The following is an 18149-nucleotide window of genomic DNA, read 5'->3' as shown; positions in this document are numbered from 1 at the left end:
AAAATATTAATTCATGCCAGACTCTATTAAAGTGCATAAAAAGGAAATTTATTTTAGAATTTACACCAAAGGCGCATTATAAGTACATGTGTTACTCTGGCACAATAAGGCAGAAAGCCCAGCCTCAAAGATAACACAGTCTTGATCTCATATATTATACAGTCTGCCTCTTAGTACGTGCCTCATAAAGAGTTTGTTCCAGAAGTTGAAAACTACAAGCCACTTTGTCTGTCAAAAGCTTTGTGAGTAACTCCAGCAACACAGTAAAAGTCTAACTCATATCTCGCTAATCCTCTAAAGTCATGTCAGTCTCTCAAGAAACTCCTGATTGTTTTCAATAAGAATTGATACAGGAGGGATATTTTCAGACTTTTTAAACAAGTGAAATCATAAATAGTTATCATATGTAAAAATAAAACAAAAAGTAAATTTTAGGATATCTTTAGATTTTAATTTTTAAAACATTAAATCTTATTTGTGATGGTGAATTAAAGTGATGAAAAGAATAACTTGCACAGCCAACAGTACACAGTCACTTTCCTAAGAAGCCCAGCGGGAGAAGGAACTGAACCGAGAGCTGTGCAGAGAGGCGGACGGACCTGCAAAGTAATCCGTCAGGCAGCTTCTTACAGTCAAACTGCTACAGCCTCTTTCTTCAACGCTCACTGTGCTCAATTTAAAATCAAACATCGGCATGGAGGCGCTCACAGAGGCTTATTTTTCAGTGGCCTCACACACAATTCTGATTTAGATTTGTCACATATACGTCGATGTTTTTATCACAAAGGGAAAAAGAAAGAAAGAAAAACTGTGGTTTCAGTAGATGGACTCCATGAGAGGCTAGTAATGAACCCTCTGACCACAGAAAATCAGCCAGCAACAGACTATCAATATTAATTACAGAAAACAATTTCTCAACATCATAACAAAAGGGTATGATAAATATTTTCTAAAATACCCAATTCACTTTTATAATGAATCAAACTAACAAATATTTATAAATTATTTGTGTACTTTCAAGTGCAGTTTGTTTTGTTACTAATATTTATGCTTTTCTGGTACTAGTTTTTTCCCTGTTCCTGCATCCATATCTTCCCATAACTCTCTGGAAAGTCACAAATATCCCTATGGTTATGGGTAAACCACAAAAGTGGTAAATTCATCAAAATGTATTTTCACCTATGTAATAAATAAATCTGTTGTGAAGTTAAAGTCTCCTAACTTATATAAAATAATCCCATTAATCTATGAAAAATAATAATATTAATTTTACTATGGCTCAAACCCTTAGACAAATAACTTTCTGATTACCTGTTAATGTAAAGAAAACTGAGTAAATTTTATATTCATATTTAAACTACTGACTACCTATAAACAAAGTAGCATTTATTAAAATAGGATACACACTTAATTTATACTAACTTCCACTCAGATTTATACAAGTTTTTCATCCTTAATTTTTAAATACACACATCATGATTTTTTTCAAACATTGTTAGTCAGGTATATACGAAAGTGAAATATGACATCCAAGCCAGACTGTGATTTTTAAAATAATGAATCTCTAAACAGCTAGTAATGTATCAATACAATGTGTAAAATTCCAATAAAATACAGGTATATTCTTATAGAAATGTTAGTTAGTCCTATAGTACTGAGCGATATTTACAAGCAAACATGATCCAAACAGCACATGCAGATTCAGGGTAAGTAAACACTCGGACACGAACTGCCAGTCGCACCTGGTCTCCACGGCAACAGATTATTTCTTCACAGAAAGGAGACCTACAGAAGAAAGAAAATGTATTCAATTAAGAAATGAATTTAGGTTTTACTTTCTTATTCCCAAGAAAGTCAGTATTTAAAATGATTTTTAGGGATGGGGAGGGTGGGAGGGAGACGCAAGAGGGAGGAGATACGGGGATATATGTATACGTATAGCTGATTCACTGTTATACAGCAGAAACTAACACACCATTGTAAAGCAATTATACTCCAATAAAGATGTTAAAAAAAAATGATTTTTAAAAATCCTGTCTCTGCTACCAATGGCTCTGTAATTTTGGTAAAACTATTCAAATTATAAACTATTTCCTCATAGTCTATAAATTTTTAAAGTGACGCTAGATAAGATCAGTGATCCTCAACTAGATTGCACCAAAACCACTGGGAAAATTATCCCGAACTCTCTAGAGCTACATTCCGGTCCTAATGAATCACAACCTGTGGCAAGAGGATACATCATAAGAGCTGCCTGTGTGACTCTGAAGTCATTCCTAAATGAGAACCATACTGATGGCCGAGATTAAGTCAGAAACATCTATGATGTCACAATCCACCTACCGAAGACACGTGGCAAAGGCGCGCCGTGCATTTCTATACACAAAGTGTATCGGGAACCCTTTAAATGTGTGACCATCAGGTACAGCCCTCCTGATGGCGTCCTGAAATTCTTCATTGCCCGCAGATATACTGGTTGTACGCTCAAATTCATAAGATGCCAGAGCTGGTGATAAGAGATAGGAAAGCTGGTCTTCCCAAACAGTAGTGAGGCCAAGATCCTACAAGCAATCGAAAGGGAAATTGATTATTTTATTGATTATTTTAATAATTGATTATTTTAATGTATGCTAAGAAAAGATTTTTAAAAACCTGTCATAATTTTCTTCCTATTAATTATTATAAGGATACACAGAAGTAAAAATTATAAAAGGAACCACAGGTATCAGGTTTTACTTCTTAGAGAAACAACAAAAATCGGCCAATGCAATGTTAGTGAAGGCCCCAAATCCTGTACTTCCTTAATATCCACAAGACCATAAGGAATCATCCTACTGTGGAAGACACAGTGTCACTGAATTCTGAGGTTAAATTTTATTTAACTTTAAAGAGTTTAGCAAGATTGAATCTGCTTAATTTGATTGCTCCCACCATAAATTCAACTGTAGTATGGGAGAAAAGTCAACAAACAAATTGCATATATAATTAAACTCAAATATTTACCAAGCATTTATTCTGCAAAAGGTACCGAAGAGCACAGGCTTTCGGCCCTCAGGGAACTTAAAACATGTTGAAGGCAATTCTAATGTCATTTATAATATCAAATGAACTATTGCTATCTAGACACGAGATTTTTTTTTAATGTTACAAACAAACTCAAAATTCTAAATATTTTGATTACCATAACAGATCTAATTTCAGATTCAGTTACAACTGGTTTCAAGTGATTCCAAGGTCTATGATCACCTATACTTTTCCTCGGAATCCCACTTGCTGGTTTACAGACACCATTAACTTAGCTAGTGATCATCAATGGCATCCAGCTCAGTTTTGTTTTCTTTTTCTACACAAAGTAACTCTTATAATGTAATAAAACATTGGTTTCATTTGTGAACAGGAGCTAAGAAAACTAAAAGGCAATACAAGCAATGGAGGGCACAAGGCAGGGGCTTTGGCTTCCAGCGGTGCAGTGAGCTGGGGCCCTGACCCACCTATTGCTGCAAACACACTACAGATGCCACATTAAATACTTCCCAAAACATATTTCTAAATGCTTTGAGGAGTTGGCAAGTAGGTAAGAAGATTTTAGAGGTCAAAGCTAAGAGTAACTGGGAGCCCAGAGAACATACTTGGTAATCAGCTTGCCTTTGATGGTCTCAAGGAATGAGTATCAGGGCTCACCCAAGGTGGGGAGTCTACTAGGGAATCCCAAAAGGTGAATTAGAAATCAATCTTCTGTAGAAGTTTTGGACTCTAGTCTTTTGTTGGTTATATGTGTGGCAAATAACTTTTCCCACTCCAAGGCTGCTTTTTCACTCTCTTAATGATTTCTTTTGATGAACATAAGTTCTTAAAATATACTAATCTTTTCCTTTATGATTAGTTCTTTTTATGTTTCCTTTAAGGCCCTTTACAAAAGAAATCTAAATGACTAATAAGAAGCTTGATCTCATTAGTAATCAGGGAAATGCAAATTAAAGACACAATGAGGATACCATCTTACATCTACCTACTTTAATGTAATAGAAAAACAAAACAAACTAAACTAACCTGGAAAAAAATGAATATGAAAAAAACTAACCCAATATTTTCAATGGGGAATGATTTGAATAAGTACTTTACAAAGAGGAAATCCAAATTCACAAAAGTCTGACCAAGTCCACCGTTCTTCATTTCTAGAAGGAAGTAATAAATTCTCGAAGTATTGGTGAGTTTAGAAATTTTTGAATCTCAGAACTTTACTCTCATGATTTTCAAAACTACAAGCTTCATAAAGGAAGGGATTGAATTTGCTTTGTTTAGGGCTAGAATATTGATTGGCACTATTTTACATGCCCCCCCAAAATTATTAAATACATAAACAAATGAAAAAACTGCACGAAAGCACAAACGTCAGTGTTAATTACCTTCCTGTGTTCTGACACGAGTAGCCTGAGCTGCATTTCAATTTCATTGCTTGTTACCGAAGCATCGATTGTGGACGCACACAGCGGAGGGAAGGGAGGGAGGGACGTCGTGGCCCCTGGAGCACACACGGATTTAACTGCTTCCTCACTCATGGGTTTCCATTTGGATTCATCATTCAAATCAAACACACAGCTTTCTACTGAGTCAGAGGGCTGACAGTTTCCCAGGAACATCTGATGATTGAAAACACAACCGATTGTTCGATACGGGTACAACGGTTTGGACTGTTCAGCAGCTGAAGGCTCATCAGGATTGGTAGGTTTGTGGAGGTATCTAAAAAAGATTAATCATAATTTTATATAATAAGAACTTAAAAATTAAGATGACAGCAGCTTATTGAGGAAAAAAATTATTCTAACACTTAAGGTCATAACTATTTCCCAGGACTACAGTTTAATACTTGTTTTTCCTTCTTCTATTTCCACAATCTGATTACTCTATGTTAATTGTATGGCACATCTTACGATATAGAACCAATTTTATTCCTTTAACACAAGAACATATTCTGTGTATAGCATTAAGATCAAAAACACTTATCAGATAACAAAATAATTTAGTTACACATTTTTAGGTACAACTAATTAAAATGATTATCAACCAGGGAAAAAGAAAACCCAGGAAAATGAGAAGAGGGCCCAGGGCTGTGCCTTCAGGAACTCCATTTGAAGATAAAATGAAGGAAAACAGAGAACAGCCAAAGAGGAATAATGAAAACTGAAACACAGTGCTACGAGAGAAGCTATGGAAGAGAATGTTCCAGGAAGGAGGGGAACATTTCGCTCTTTCAAAATCTGATGACACTGAAAAAAAGTACAGTGGATTTACCAACACAGAGTTGGTAACCACATCAAATTTTCAAAAGAAATGATTTACAACTTGTATTTATTTTTAGGCTTAGGGACGATCATCAGGAAAAACATATGCCAGGACATCCCTGGTGGTCCAGTGGTTAAGACTCCACAGTTCCACTGCAGGGGGCACGGGTTTGATCCCTGCTCAGGGAACTAAGATCCCGCGTGCCACGTGGCACACATGGCCAAGAAAAAAAGAAAAAAAAAAAAGAAAAAACATAAGCCAATTACATGAAATTAAAAATAAACGTAATTCATTTTTTATTAATATCATGTTGGTAAAGAACATTTTAGGTGTACAAATTTTCTTAGAATTTAGTTCATAGTTATCTTACTTGAAGTAATTTTTTATATAACCAAAATTATCAATACGTGTCTTCGAGTATCATCAATACAAAGAACCTATAGTTTACAACATTTACACCTTCATGTTAATATCCTTATAAACTTAGTTGACAAACCTGTGTCCTGTTAAACTCTCCCAAAAAGTGATGGTTCCATCAGTCCCACACGTCATAACCCATGCGTGGGTCACTCCCTTGGCCTTTGTCCCGACACAGACAAAGGCTTCCAGCCCATATCCGAGAAGGAGACTGCACAGGAGGTTGGCATGGTCTTCACAGTCTCCCTGGAAATGAAAGGAAGTAAAATTAACTATTTATTCCTTCATATTGTTTCCTCTTTAAATATTTAAATACAAAATTGCAATTAAAAAGTATTATTAAATTTTCACTTTCAATCATTAGTCCAGTGTTAAGCTAAAATAATGAGGGGAAAAAAGAACATACAAATTTTAAAAGCACCTATTTTACAAAGTCAGTGCCTACAAATGTGATAGTAATAATATGTACACTTTAAGATTCCAAAGTTTATAAAGAACTCATACAACATAGAAAGAAAAGCAGTAAGAATTTAAAGGTAAATAGCTAAAGGGCATGAACACACAAGCTGACAAATCATATAGTAGGAAATGAAAATAAATGGGAAAATACTCAAACTTAAAACAATGAATTAAAGTATCTATACATGATCGTTTTAAGGAAATACATACATAGAAAAAAATGATTGGATAAAAGAACAACAGAACACCAACAATAGGTACAATTAGCATAGATTATATATATATAGTTTCCCCTTCTCTTGTCTAAACTCTCTTTGATAATGTTATATTACTTTCACAATTTTAAAAAATTATGAAACAACAAAAATAATAGAAAATATCTGACATTTTCTGTGAAAAAAGTATTAAAATTAATTAAACAGTAAGGCTATAATTATATGAAGATATGTATTTAAGTGTAGGACTACAGGTAATATACAAAAGCAAAAATAACTACTGAGTTCAGTGTTAGAATGAGGGATGATTTCTTTCCCCCCAAATTTTGCATTAGTGGCTCTACACTGCTGTCTTTTAATTAACAATAATAAAACAAATAGCATCTTATAATTGTTAAATTGACTTTTGAAAAATGTAATATCCAACCTTTTAGACCCAGTTATTTCTATACATGAGATTTTGTATTAGAAAAAAATTTCAAAAGAAAAATAACAAAACAACCAAAGACATTCAATGTAAAAATTCATTCACAGTGATATAAAAAAACTGGAAGCAAGCCTAACTTAGCCAAAAGAAACAGTTCCTATGATGGCAAAACAGATCCTATGACAGCAAAACAGTTAAGTAGATTTTGTATATCAACTCATGAAAACTTTATTCAGCCATTAAAAGATGGAGATCATAATGACTGTAGCAACACATAGGAAAATGTTCAAAGCATAATGCTAATTTATAAAAGCAGGGCACAAAATTTTATTTATATCAATTATAATTATGGAAAAAAATCATATATACACAGGAGAGAAACATAAAAATATAAAAATAAATGAAAAATAGAATTATGGGTGAAATTTCACCTTTACTGTTGTAGAGCTATCGTTTGTGCAAGAAAAATATTTTAAATAATTTTCAAACTTCTAAGTCAAGCTGTGCTATCTCTTCAAATAAACTCAGGTAAAGAAAATAAAACAGAGAATCAAAGGGGGTGATTATTTGTTTTACAAAAGAATTATTTAGATAATTTAAAATATGTACCAGTCCTACTATATTTGAAATTTTTATTTTAAGTTTAAATCCATACATATAACTTCTGGGAACTACAACTTGGGAATAAATCAAAATAATTTTTTTGATAAGTAATGTTTAACTGTTTTCAATTGTCTTTAAAAATCTTTCCAATTGACAAATCAATCTCTAATCTAAATGGTTTCTTCCAATGTATAAGCTTTGCCTTGTGAATACCCATATGTACTATTTATACAACTTCAGACTAAAAATTATTTCAAAACAATACATGAAACAAATTTATTTTTTCTGTTGTGTTTCAACAGAGTTGGAATGCTAAAGATAGTCTTGTTTTCATAATATCATCAAAATTTTTAGAACACAGAAAATTAAAAAATATCCCATAATATATAAAATTAGTTTACTGAAATCAATTCATTTACGTTCAATGTCAATATATACACACAAATTCTTAAATATATACTTATATTTGAAACTAAATACCGTGTAATCCAACATTTTTTTCCATATTCATTTTGTAACTGCCATTTTCTCTTTAAAAAAAAAAAGTACCATCTAAGCAAATTTTAACCCATGAATAGTACTAAAAGACCATGGTTCTGGTCTTGGTGCTATACCTAATTCACTGTTTACCTCTCCACCTTGGTTTCTGACACTATAGTACTTGTAGGTCCCTACACCTCACAAAAATCACATTATGTTAAATAAGAAATTACAAGAGAAAATAAAGATGTGAAGTTTTTTTTTTAATGTACTGACATTTAAATGTTAAGGAAAATGATGAAAACAAGACCCTGACTTGTTCAAATTGACAATACGTACTTTTTTCCGAAGTTAATTCTTTTACAAATATACCATAAACTCACAATAACTATGATGTACTGGTTTTTAGTTCTATTATGTGTGTAGGATACCTTGTTTCTACAGAGAAAGGCCAGCAGAGTGCACCACTGTTCCTGTTTACCTCCTCCTCCGATAACAGGGGCTCTTTCATAACCAAGGACATTAACAAATCTTGCTGCTTGCCTTGGAGTATCCAGAAGCCTCCCAGCTCGAAGTGGTTTAACATAAGAACAGACTGGTCTATTTATCCCATTTTCATCCTGGAGGAGAAGGGGAAAACATTATCTGTAATGACAGGTTAATCATTCCCAATTTTAACACTTTTTCTTAGAATACATTAATGAGAGAAAATAATTCTGGACACCACTTCTTGAGCACTCACCTTACATGCAGCACTAGGCTGCTGAGTGTTGTGCATGCAGTTTTTCTTTTAATCCTCATAACATCTCTTATTATTTTCATTTCATCGATAAAGAAACTGAAGCTACACGCAGAGCAACTAAGCTCATGTACCACAACTACTGAGCCCTCGTGCCACAACTACTGAAGCCTGCACGTCTAGAGCCCATGCTCTGCAACTAGAAAAGCCACCGCAATGAGAAGCCCGCACACTGCAATGAAGAATAGCCCCCGCTCGCTGCAACTAGAGAAAGCCGGCGCACAGCAACGAAGACCCGACGCAGCCAAAAATAAATAAATAAAATTAAAAATAAATAAAGTTAAAGAAACTGAAGCTACAGCTATTACACAACAGAGCCAGGATTCAAACACTGAGCCATCTGACTCCAAAGCCTGTGACAGTAAGAACTTAAACCATCTTACGACCCAGCAATCCCACTCCTGGATGTACATCCAAAGCAACTGAAATCAGCATCTCAAAGAGATACCTGCACACCCATCCCAGGTCACTGCAGCATTATTCACAATGGCCAAGTTACGGAAACACCTAAGTGTCCATCAAGGGATGAATGGATAAAGAAGGTGTGGTGTATATGTATACACAACAGGACATTATTCAGCTCTTCCGTGTGCCATTTCTCCGATCCACTTCCTCCCTCCCTCCCTGTGCAGGTCCCCTCTCTGGTCCGGGATTCCACAGGGCAGTGAATAACTGCACCCCAGACTACATAGACAGCAGGGAGCCAGTTATACCTCAACTGGTTTCTCTTCACCCTTGTCCTGACATCACCTGCCCAGTCATTCAACGTATAGACAATGCTATTGGAAAGTCAGAAGCCACTTCCCGCATTTCCACCACCAGTCAACTAGGTCTCCCATTCTCAAGCTCCTCACCTAGAAACTGAACCATTTTTAGCCTGTTCTAAAATCTAGGGAATGTAGGTTAAAGCTAGACAAATGTATAGGGTCTGAGAAATACTACCCAAAATACTACACTATACTCATATGAAAGCACCTACTCGAGGCTGAATACATATATTTGAATGGTTTCTCAGAAGTTGTAAAAAAAAATGGATCTGATCATTTATCTTATGTTGGTTCATTAATAAGAGAAAATGGGCTTAGGATACAGAAAAAATAGAGGCAGAGGGACTTCCCTGGCAGTCCAGCAGTTAAGACTCGCGCTCCCAATGCAGAGGGCCCAGGTTTGATCCCTGGTTAGGGAACTAGATCTCACATACTGCAACTAAAGATCCCGCATGCCCAACTAAGACCTGGCACAGCCAAATAAAAATACATAAATATTTTAAAATTATGATAAAAATAAACAATAGAGGCAGAGATAATAACTAAAATGCTGTAAAATATTGCTGGTCACCAGCTTAGAGATCTGGGTTAAATAAAATTATTACATGTAATATTGTTTGCCTTAAAAAAGTACCCTAACAAAAAAATACATGCCTACACTCCCAATTCTGCACATGAAAGTTGAATTTATATATAAATTGCAAAGTGTCCCAGTACTTAATTATTTAGTACAAAGTATCTATCAAGGACACACTCCAAGTTAAATAAAATGAGTTTTCATCTAGTTTAAATCAAATATATTCAAAAAAGGTTTAGAAAAACAATTGAAAAAGAAAACCAAAATAAAACAAAGATTGTGTTATGTCACTCACCTACTTACTACTGCAAGAGAGTACTACAAAGTCAGCATTCTATTTTATAAATAAACTTTCATTTGTCTGGAATAAATACACTTTACAAATTCAAGTTAAATGAAATTTACATTTACAACAGTAAATCTCAAATAAATACATTTTACAAATTCAAGTTAAATGAAATTTACATTTACAACAGTAAATCTCAAATACAGGTGTGAAGCTTTTCTCATACAATTTACAAACCTGTGCAAAAATCTTAACCAGCCGTGAATTGTGTGAGGGTCGAATTTGCAAATATTCTCTCCACCACTGCTTAGCATACACAAGAAATAACCGCTCTTTCTCTGCAGTTTTCTGACGTTCCAAAGCAAGCTTGAAATTTAAAAAAATATATATCAATTTATATTCATTCTGCTTAATTAATTACTTCAAATATGTAACAAATCTCTGCATATCCTCCATCGTTACCAGTACCCTAATCGAAGACACCACCATCACTTGTCTGTAAAGGCCTCCTAACTGGTCTCCCTGTTCTCACACTTCCCAGGACAATCCAGTCTCCATACAATAGTCAGAGCCACCTTTTTTGACCCCAGACAAAAATTTTTAAATAATGATTCATATTGTCCTTCTCTTGCTTAAAACTAATAAATGATAATTTTCTAAAAAGAGAACACTTTCTACAATTAACAAGTAAATATACTACTATGAAAACACACACACAAAGAAGAGAAATTCAGGATTATTTACCTGTGTGTTCACTACTTCCTGAGATAATGTTTGATTGAGTGGTGGGTACATCTCAAGTTTTATATTTAAAATTCCCACAGAAACTTTTGATTCTGTGCCTGTAAATGTAAATAAATGTAACTTCAAAAGTTTCAATACTATATATATTTAGTCAATCAAAGTTTAACCAAAATAATTTAAGAATTTTTGTACTTTACCACTTACATGGAATAAAGATAATATTTAATGTCACCTTTAATATTCATATTAAAAATGAACCAAATCAAATTAGTTTTTATTTTGTTCAAAGGCCTTTATCTAGTTATAAGGAGATTACCTATTTTCTTAGCTTCCAAATTACATTTTAAAGGACTTTTCAGACCTAAAGAATTTATGATTCTTGATTTTTATCTTCATTAAAAACAAAGTCAGGGCTTCCCTGGTGGCGCAGGGGTTGAGAATCTGCCTGCTAATGTAGGGGACGCGGGTTCGAGCCCTGGTCTGGGAAGATCCCACATGCCACGGAGCGGCTGGGCCCGTGAGCCACAACTACTGAGCCTGCGCGTCTGGAGCCTGTGCCCCGCAACGGGAGGGGCCGCGATAGTGAAAGGCCCGCGCACCGCGACGAAGAGCGGTCCCCGCACCGCGATGAAAAGTGGCCCCCACTTGCCGCAACTAGAGAAAGCCCTCGCACGAACCGAGGACCCAGCGCAGCCAAAAATAAATAAATTAATTAATTAATTAATTAATTAATTAAAAAAAAAAGTCAAAGCAACTGGTTTTTTTTTCTTCTTTTTTTTTTAGTATCAATAATGTATATGTGTCAATCCCAGTCTCCCAATTCCTCCCACCCCACCCCCCCTTGGTATCCATACATTTGTTCTCTACGTCTGTGTCTCTATTTCTGCTTTGCAAATAAGATCATCTGTACCATTTTTCTAGATTCTGCATATATGCATTATTACATGATATTTGTTTTCCTCTTTCTGGCTTACTTCACTCTGTATGACACTCTCTAGGTCCATCCATGTCTCTACAAATGACCCAATTTCATTCCTTTTTATGGCTGAGTACAAAGCAACTGTTAACACCTCATTCTCAGAAAATATTTATATATTTTGTCACATATAGTAATTTCCATTTATCCCTTCCCATTTTTCACATTACATGTGAGTACAAATTTTTAATCCATGCCTGGATCTAAAGAATTAGAAAACAAATATACTTCACACCAGAACTATTTAATATTTCTTTGATGAATCAGAAATTTCCAGGTCATTCTATGACTATAGTGTTAGGTCTGTATTTGAAAACAAATAATAGGTATCTCTTTTGAGAATAAATATCCTGGGACTTCCCTGGTGGTCCAGTGGTTAAGACTCTGCACTCCTAATGCAGGGGCCCCGGGTTCAATCCCTGCTCAGGGAACTAGATCCCGCATGCCGCAACTAAGACCCAGCGTAGCCAAATAAATAAATAAGTATTTTTTTGAAAAAATCTCCTACATAGAGCTTTCTCCCTACTATTTACTTATGGAAAAACGTATTCTGGGTTCTAACTTATCAAAATCTAAATTACTAAAGCTCTATTGTCCACTGGCCAAGTTTAACTCTGTAACCAAATTTCAATACCACAAGTATTGGGTCGGCCAAAAGGTTCGTCCAGGTTTTTCCATAAGATCTTTTTGGTCAACCTAGTAATTGCATAATATGTAGTGTTTAAAACAGTGCAGGTTTTATTTTGTTCTTCATTCCACTAGCAAATATTTATTACATATCAGGTAGCATGCAAGAGTCCAGGAAAACAATGGTGACAAGACAGGTACCATCTCCGTTCTCAAACAATACTACCATTGATACTGACATTGAGCAAATTAGCCCTTCTTTGAGCCCCTTTCCCACCTGTAAAAGGTTAGAAGAATACCTACTCCATGTTCTGCAAGAACCACTGGTACAGGAAGGCCCTGGCACTGATGGGATGCGCAGTATTCTGGGCTGTGCTAGGATGGAGGTTGTCACGTATGGGTGAGTGCGTTCGTGCGTGTGTGAAGAATCTTAACTTTCTTCATAGCAAATAAATTTGGAGGAAAAAAGCCCTCAAGATTTCTTTATGCATCTCACAGAAAAAACATTTTTTTCCTTAAGACAAGGCCAGAGTGACAGTGAAGTTCTATGCTCACACTACTCAAGACATTTCCTAAAATTATAATACTGGAGTCCAATTGTAATTCCAATGAAACTCTTTTTACACGTTTCCCCCTTGGCTTACAAAGGCATTTTTTTAAAATTAATTAATTAATTTTTTTGGCTGTGTTGGGTCTTCACCTCTGTGCGAGGGCCTTCTCCAGCTGTGGCAAGCGGGGGCCACTCCTCATTGCGGTGTGCGGGCCCCTCACCATCGCGACCTTTCTCGCTGCGGAGCAGAGGCTCCAGACGCGCAGGCTCAGCAGCTGTGGCTCACGGGCCCAGTCGCTCCGCGGCACGTGGGATCCTCCCAGACCAGGGCTCGAACCCGTGCCCCCTGCATTAGCAGGCAGACTCTCAACCACTGCGCCACCAGGGAAGCCCACAAAGGCATTTTTAAAATGTAAAATGTATTTACAAACCAACTGTGGCTATAAAAAGGTAACAGTGATATTAATCATCATACCTACACCCATAAGTTCCACAGAAAGATTGGTGACTCCATTTTCTGAGCCCAAAACTGATCGCCATTCAAGAAAATAGGATGCTACTAAAGTGGTCTCGGCAAATATGTCTGTTTTGATTAGCACCATATGAACTGGGTCACTTATTGATAACATTGTTGTTGAATCAGCCATTCTAGTTCCATCACCTAGCAACATAAACAAAAAAAATTACACCACATTACATATCCAGTTAGACCAACATAAAAGAATACTTTCATTGAAAAGGATACTAATAATAAACAAATAAAACCAAACAGAGCAAGTTGGCAATGCCTCAGGAAGCATGCTACAGACTGGGAATAAAAGTACAGTCCTATTTGTATCACTAACTTTTGAGAGGACTGGTGGAACTGTGACAAGTTACCTAGTTACTTAATGCATATTGGTGTTTTCTGACCTCTAAGAGGTAAGTCTGCTCTTCAAAAGTACATAAATAATATATGCTACCACAATAAAAGGCCTTCAAACATGTCAACATTCCCCTTTAATATTCCCCTTTAACAAAGGTACCATTATACCATTATTCCCCTTTAATAAAGGTACTTTAGGAATAAAATACCTTTATCCCAAAACCTCTAGAAACAACCACTGTATTATCTACACAAAACTGAAAGATCCAGCACCTTGGAACTAGCAATTTAAGCCATTAACTGCCTTATTAAGGTAACATTTTTCACCGGGTAAAAAATAACAAAATTTTAGTAGTGCATTAGCCATCTCAGTAATCTAAAATTCTGAACGTATAATTATAAAACTGTTAAGTTTACAAATATGTTATAAAGATTTTGATATTGACAACTAAAGTATGTAAGATACCTTTACAGAAAGAAACAATGTTAAATAATTACAGTAATCAAGCATCATAATTTTAAAGTCATAACAATGAGTAACAGATTCACATCTAAACTTTGATTGTAAAAGTTACATGACATCGTAAATCTAGCCATCTTTCATAAATGAGGATCCTGTCTCATTCTCCACCTAACAAGCATTTAAATTTTTATTACTAAAGAACCAACCCTTAAAACAGTCAAAAAATAATATTCAGGGAAAACAAATTTGCAAAAAATAAAGCAAGAAAGTAGGTATAAATAGTTTACGTAGAAAAAAGCAGCAAGGGAAAATAATAAAACAAAAGACCGGGAGATTCATCCATTATAAATCTCTCCTTAAGCAGAAGTTGTTTACTGCAGAAGTTGTACTGCAATAAAACCTAACAAAGATTTACAAAATTAAATGGCAATTTATTATTGCTCCTTACCTAAATTTTCTCTGTGTACTTCAAGTAAAAAGCCATCATGAAAATCTGGTTCACAGGCACATGGAACAGGTTTAGAACGAAAACGTTGGTTTCGAAAATGTAAACATAAAGTAAAGGTTGAACAAGCTTGTCCTGGTATAGGCTCAGGTTCTTGCAGGTGTTCCAAGAAAGCTTTTCCACCCAAAACCTGAAGGTAAAGATACCTCCGTGTTGGATCAATATTAGCTGTAAAGTGTAGCAATATATATGAGGAAACTGCCAATTAACTTAAGCAATGTGATCAAGACAATAGGAAATAATAATTTGACAGAAATAAAACCAAAGACTAAATAAAGAAAGAGTAACATATTTACTATATACCAGGCCCCCCCCCCCCACCGTGTACCCTGCGAAGAAAAGATACCTAATATGATATCTTTTTCTGAATTTACACTCTGGCTACTTTCTCCCAGCTAGAAAGGAGTCAGAGCCAAGGTTTAGGATACCTTTATTTTTTAGTTGCTTATCCAACATTCCTTCACCTCCACAAACCAACTCAAACAATTACCAACTCAGCTAGTATACTTGTTAGATAATTACACTGCCATTAAAAAAGCAAGGCTGTACAATTTATAAGCTATATTAATAAAATATGAGAAACAGGTGGTCCTGTTTTTGCTTCCACTCAGCTATACATTAAATCTTCTGATATACTTCATGCAAAATAGAATCTAGGTTTTTTGGATGATTAATCACAAAAATATAAGTATTTCATTATGGAAAAAAAAATTGAAATGTTTTCTATCAAATACCAAACAGTATAGCCCATCAATATGCAGTACTATCCACAACTAAATTAATGTTAAAAAGAAATACACATACTTTTTTTTAACAACGTTGATTGTCTGTCAGTAAAGCCAACAGGTTGTTTTGGAGAGGAAGGGAGTTCTTGATCAACATTATCCTAGAATGGCAGAAGAAAATCAAAACAAATTAGAAAACAAAAATTATAGTTAAGCAAGGAAATGCCAATAATGGGACTAAGAACTGAACCAAAAGCAGATAGGATAAAACCCCCTCAAAATGTCCTTACTTTCCTAGCATAGTTAAAATAATGAAAAGCCTGACAGAACAGTAATGCAACTGGTCACGCCTAAAGTCTAACACGAAGGAATTAATGATCTTCAAGCCATGTCCACAGAATGCTAAAACAAATTCTTAACAGTTTACAGAAGGTTAAATTTTCTCCAAACCTCATATAACATCTGGCTTGTGATTCCACCAGGAACAGAACTGATTTTAATAAGGAAGTGACACATTCACACAGCAGAAGCTGTTACTAGGTCAATTTTTATAACAAATGAGTTTATAAACCTCAAAAACCAAAAAAGGATGCTGTACTAAAACACTTATTCCCTGGTGTATTATGAAGTCCATCCAATTTTCACAATATATTACCTAGGTATTGAGGTCACAGTCTCTCATTATTGCCTCATTTTCAAAAGAAGACCTACTTACTAATTTGTGCACTGAGAGGCTATCACCTCACTACTGACCTATTTGTATGAAAAGATTTGAAGGTTCTTATGCAGACAATTATTTTCTTGAAGAGACTGATAATTTGTTCATCTTAGAAAACACAGTGCCAAAAGAATGTGTTTATTTTAAAAATAAGCTTAATCTAGAAAAATTATAGAATATTAGTAAAAAAGAATTAGGTTGGAGTGAACTAATTTGACTAATATATATACTTACAGACCTAGAAAATAACAAGAAAAAACTCTCACTGTAAAGGGAATAATCAGGTCCATAACTCCAATTTCACTGAGGCATAATCCTACCTGCTCCATTCAAGGGTAGAGTAGCTCATACTTGAGACAAGGATATTACTAGACAAAATGGTCTTATTTAAAAAGTAGTTTTACTAAAAGGAGAGGCCCCAAATATGGACCCTATGAGCAGCAGTAAGCATGAGAATATACTTAGACTCTCAAATTTTTTCCTCTAAAAGATTACTCACAGTAACAAAATTAAGTTCTTTCATCACATCATCAATGATTCCCCGGCGTCTAAGGGCTTTGATCAAATCTTCCGTTGATAACTGTTGCTGATCAGGTGCCAGTTCTTCCCGTATGGTCTCAGCAAGGATTTCTCTTATCCTGCCATGGACATCCATCTATGCAGAAAACTCGCATTACGACTTACAACGTTACAAATCAGTCAAAGATTGCCAACTAGCTAACCTCTTTCTAAAATACTGACCCGCCCCCCCAAAAATAGTAATCATAATGAGAGTGTAGATAGACTAAATTCAGGAAGACCTCTAAAGTAACAATAAATGTGAAATTGTCACCGAAATTCACTGAGAATAAAGATAACGTTTTTAAAAGGAAAAAAAACTTTAAAGATGAATTTTTTAGTACAAATCCTAAAAATAAGCTCTACTGCTTATCTATTACCTTTGCTAGCATTTCCCCACAAATAACACTCAACCGAAACCAGCCTTTTGAGAGTAGAGCAGAGACCTGCAGGAGACGATCAAAGGCTAAATGTCAGCTTTCAACTTTTTAGATGTGACCGTGAGTTAACTGAGTGACCCTCTATGAATCTGAGGGACACAGTGCCGTGTCAGGACCACGGCAGGGCTGAAAGACGCCGACACTCGGCACAGGCGCGCGGCGGGCGTGGGGCGGCTGCTGCGGGGCCCCAGCTGAGCCCCGAGCACCAGCAGCCCGTCCGCAGCCACCTCCCCGGTGAAGCGACGGCCTGCGGCCCCACAGCCGTGCTCGACGCGGCTCCGCGGGGCTTGCCTCCCGCCCCGGCCCGGCCCCCGCCGTCCGCCCCGCCTCGCCTTGCTCAGCTGCTGGTGGATGAGCTGCTTCAGCTCGGACGCCTTCTCCGGAGGCAGCGACATGCTGGGTTCCCCTTCGGGCGGCCCGGCCGCCGCAGCGTCTCCGCGGCAGAGCGAGAGCCCGCGACGGCTCAACTCGCGCGCTCCCGGGCCGCCGCGTCAGGCCGGCGGGGAAACCGGGCGGGGCCAACTGCTGTTTCCAAACGGCGGCCGGGCTGCCCCCGCGCCGCCTGTCAGTCATTTCGGCCGGCGCCCCCCGTTTGGCCCCGCCCGCCGCCTCCGCGAGGTGCCTGCCGGCTCCCCGCGGCGCCGCCCCTGCCACCGCCCCTCCAC

The 18149-nt window shown here is 36.4% G+C and overlaps 1 protein-coding gene and 1 non-coding gene across 2 annotated transcripts; one reads left to right on the top strand and one right to left on the bottom strand.

Moving 5' to 3' along the window:
• Positions 1-26: 26 nt before the first annotated feature.
• On the bottom strand, positions 27-17975 carry CEP76 (centrosomal protein 76). Its single transcript, XM_059893732.1, has 12 exons — positions 17817-17975; positions 16986-17141; positions 15848-15929; positions 14987-15211; positions 13686-13871; positions 11058-11155; positions 10551-10679; positions 8316-8504; positions 5780-5946; positions 4407-4740; positions 2344-2561; positions 27-1785 (listed from the first exon to the last, which is right to left on the bottom strand). The coding sequence occupies exons 1-12, from the start codon at positions 17877-17879 to the stop codon at positions 1647-1649; spliced, it is 1986 nt and encodes a 661-aa protein (XP_059749715.1). The 5' UTR covers positions 17880-17975; the 3' UTR covers positions 27-1646.
• On the top strand, positions 12392-12464 carry TRNAR-CCU (transfer RNA arginine (anticodon CCU)). Its single transcript has one exon. It is a non-coding gene; the product is annotated as a tRNA-Arg (tRNA).
• Positions 17976-18149: the final 174 nt, after the last annotated feature.

The sequence above is a fragment of the Balaenoptera ricei genome, chromosome 14, assembly GCF_028023285.1.
Source record: "Balaenoptera ricei isolate mBalRic1 chromosome 14, mBalRic1.hap2, whole genome shotgun sequence".
NCBI lineage: Eukaryota > Metazoa > Chordata > Mammalia > Artiodactyla > Balaenopteridae > Balaenoptera > Balaenoptera ricei.
This window is presented reverse-complemented; position numbering and strand designations above follow the sequence as displayed.

Bases quoted from the DNA above. Each gene is read 5' to 3' on its own strand.
- CEP76 (XM_059893732.1), bottom strand. From the start codon at position 17,879: ATGTCGCTGCCTCCGGAGAAGGCGTCCGAGCTGAAGCAGCTCATCCAC. The intron at 15,930-16,985 runs GTGAGTAATCTT...CTGCCATTCTAG, and splicing joins AAGAACTTAATTTTGTTACT to GATAATGTTGATCAAGAACT. The intron at 2,562-4,406 runs GTAATTAACACT...GATTGCTTGTAG, and splicing joins TCGTGTCAGAACACAGGAAG to GATCTTGGCCTCACTACTGT.